Here is a 1161-nt window from a genome sequence, read left to right on the forward strand (position 1 = left end):
TTTTGATGTATTTTTCACGCCGCTGTTGGCAACGCTGTGTGAGGAGAGGTGCGCCAAACTTTTGGATAAAGCTGATGATGATTATTATTATTAAGCCCGATGGATAATATACAGTGTGCTTTGGCACAGGCAGTTTTACTGCCTTGTGCCACAAAGCCACACTGAATAACAACATATATTAGGTGAGATTGTTAGGAAACACTTCTACGATTATTAACTAAATGAGACAACAGTAAAAACGACTGGCTGCATTTATATTATACCAGTGTAGTCGTAGCTTGTGTTAAAGACTACATTTCCCTGCTGCAAACAGGATGCTGCTAATTGTTCCCCCTTTCCTCCACTACATCATTACTCTGCATTCGTTTGATATGGCTTCGGTAAAAAGGAAAAACATGTTTGAAGAGATTTTCTTTCACATTCTTCAGCACCAGAAGAAGAGTGACATCTTCCTGTTTTAGTCCATGAAGCATCCCTCTATTGTGCTTCAGAGTCCAAACATTATCCGAGCCCAGCAATGTGTGGCGCTATGTAAAAGAGTTTGGCATCATTTGCTTACAATGATTATATACAGTTTTAGGAGTGGAGTAATGATTTCTATTGTTGCTCAAATAATACATGAAGCTCCACTGTAAATGCAAATGGTTGAGCGGGACTACCTCCGCTGCTTCCTCCTCCGCTGGTGCCTGTGTGCTTGGTGCTGGCACTGCGGCCCCCAGGGGCCCGCTGCTGGCCTTTGTTCTGGCCGCGAGAGGCCGAGTTTGGTTTGGAAATGGTATCGAGCTCCTGTTCAATGGTGCACAGGTCAGCCATCAGGGCGTCCAGGTCCACTGTGTCGCCCTGGTTCAACGCCTCTGCAGGGAGCAAAGATAAAAAGGATAGAGGAAGCACAGAGAAGGGGGGGGGGGGTTAATGATTTCTTTCATCTGTGCTGTTAAACAGATCGGGATCAGATGAGTGAAGACTCACCGTTTATGTTATACATGGAGAAGCGGTAGGAGAAGTTGGCCATGTTCGTCTCCTGCCTGAGAGGAGGCTTCTGCAGCGGTTTCTGAGGCTTGCCATCATCCAGACTCTACAGAGCGCGCACACACACACACACACAGACACACACACACACACACACACACACAGGCAAAGCATGAGGTACACATATGCAAA

General features: G+C 46.2%; 1 protein-coding gene across 1 annotated transcript; it reads right to left on the reverse strand.

The window, feature by feature from the left end:
* Positions 1 to 103: 103 nt before the first annotated feature.
* On the reverse strand, positions 104 to 1144 carry LOC116380959 (ras-associated and pleckstrin homology domains-containing protein 1-like). The gene is made up of 2 exons (XM_031842765.1): positions 970 to 1144; positions 104 to 854 (listed from the first exon to the last, which is right to left on the reverse strand). The coding sequence occupies exons 1-2, from the start codon at positions 1010 to 1012 to the stop codon at positions 598 to 600; spliced, it is 300 nt and encodes a 99-aa protein (XP_031698625.1). The 5' UTR covers positions 1013 to 1144; the 3' UTR covers positions 104 to 597.
* Between the last annotated feature and the right edge of the window lie 17 nt (positions 1145 to 1161).

Source organism: Anarrhichthys ocellatus, unplaced genomic scaffold, assembly GCF_004355925.1.
Source record: "Anarrhichthys ocellatus isolate YVR2014 unplaced genomic scaffold, GSC_Weel_1.0 scaffold10123, whole genome shotgun sequence".
NCBI classification, from domain to species: domain Eukaryota; kingdom Metazoa; phylum Chordata; class Actinopteri; order Perciformes; family Anarhichadidae; genus Anarrhichthys; species Anarrhichthys ocellatus.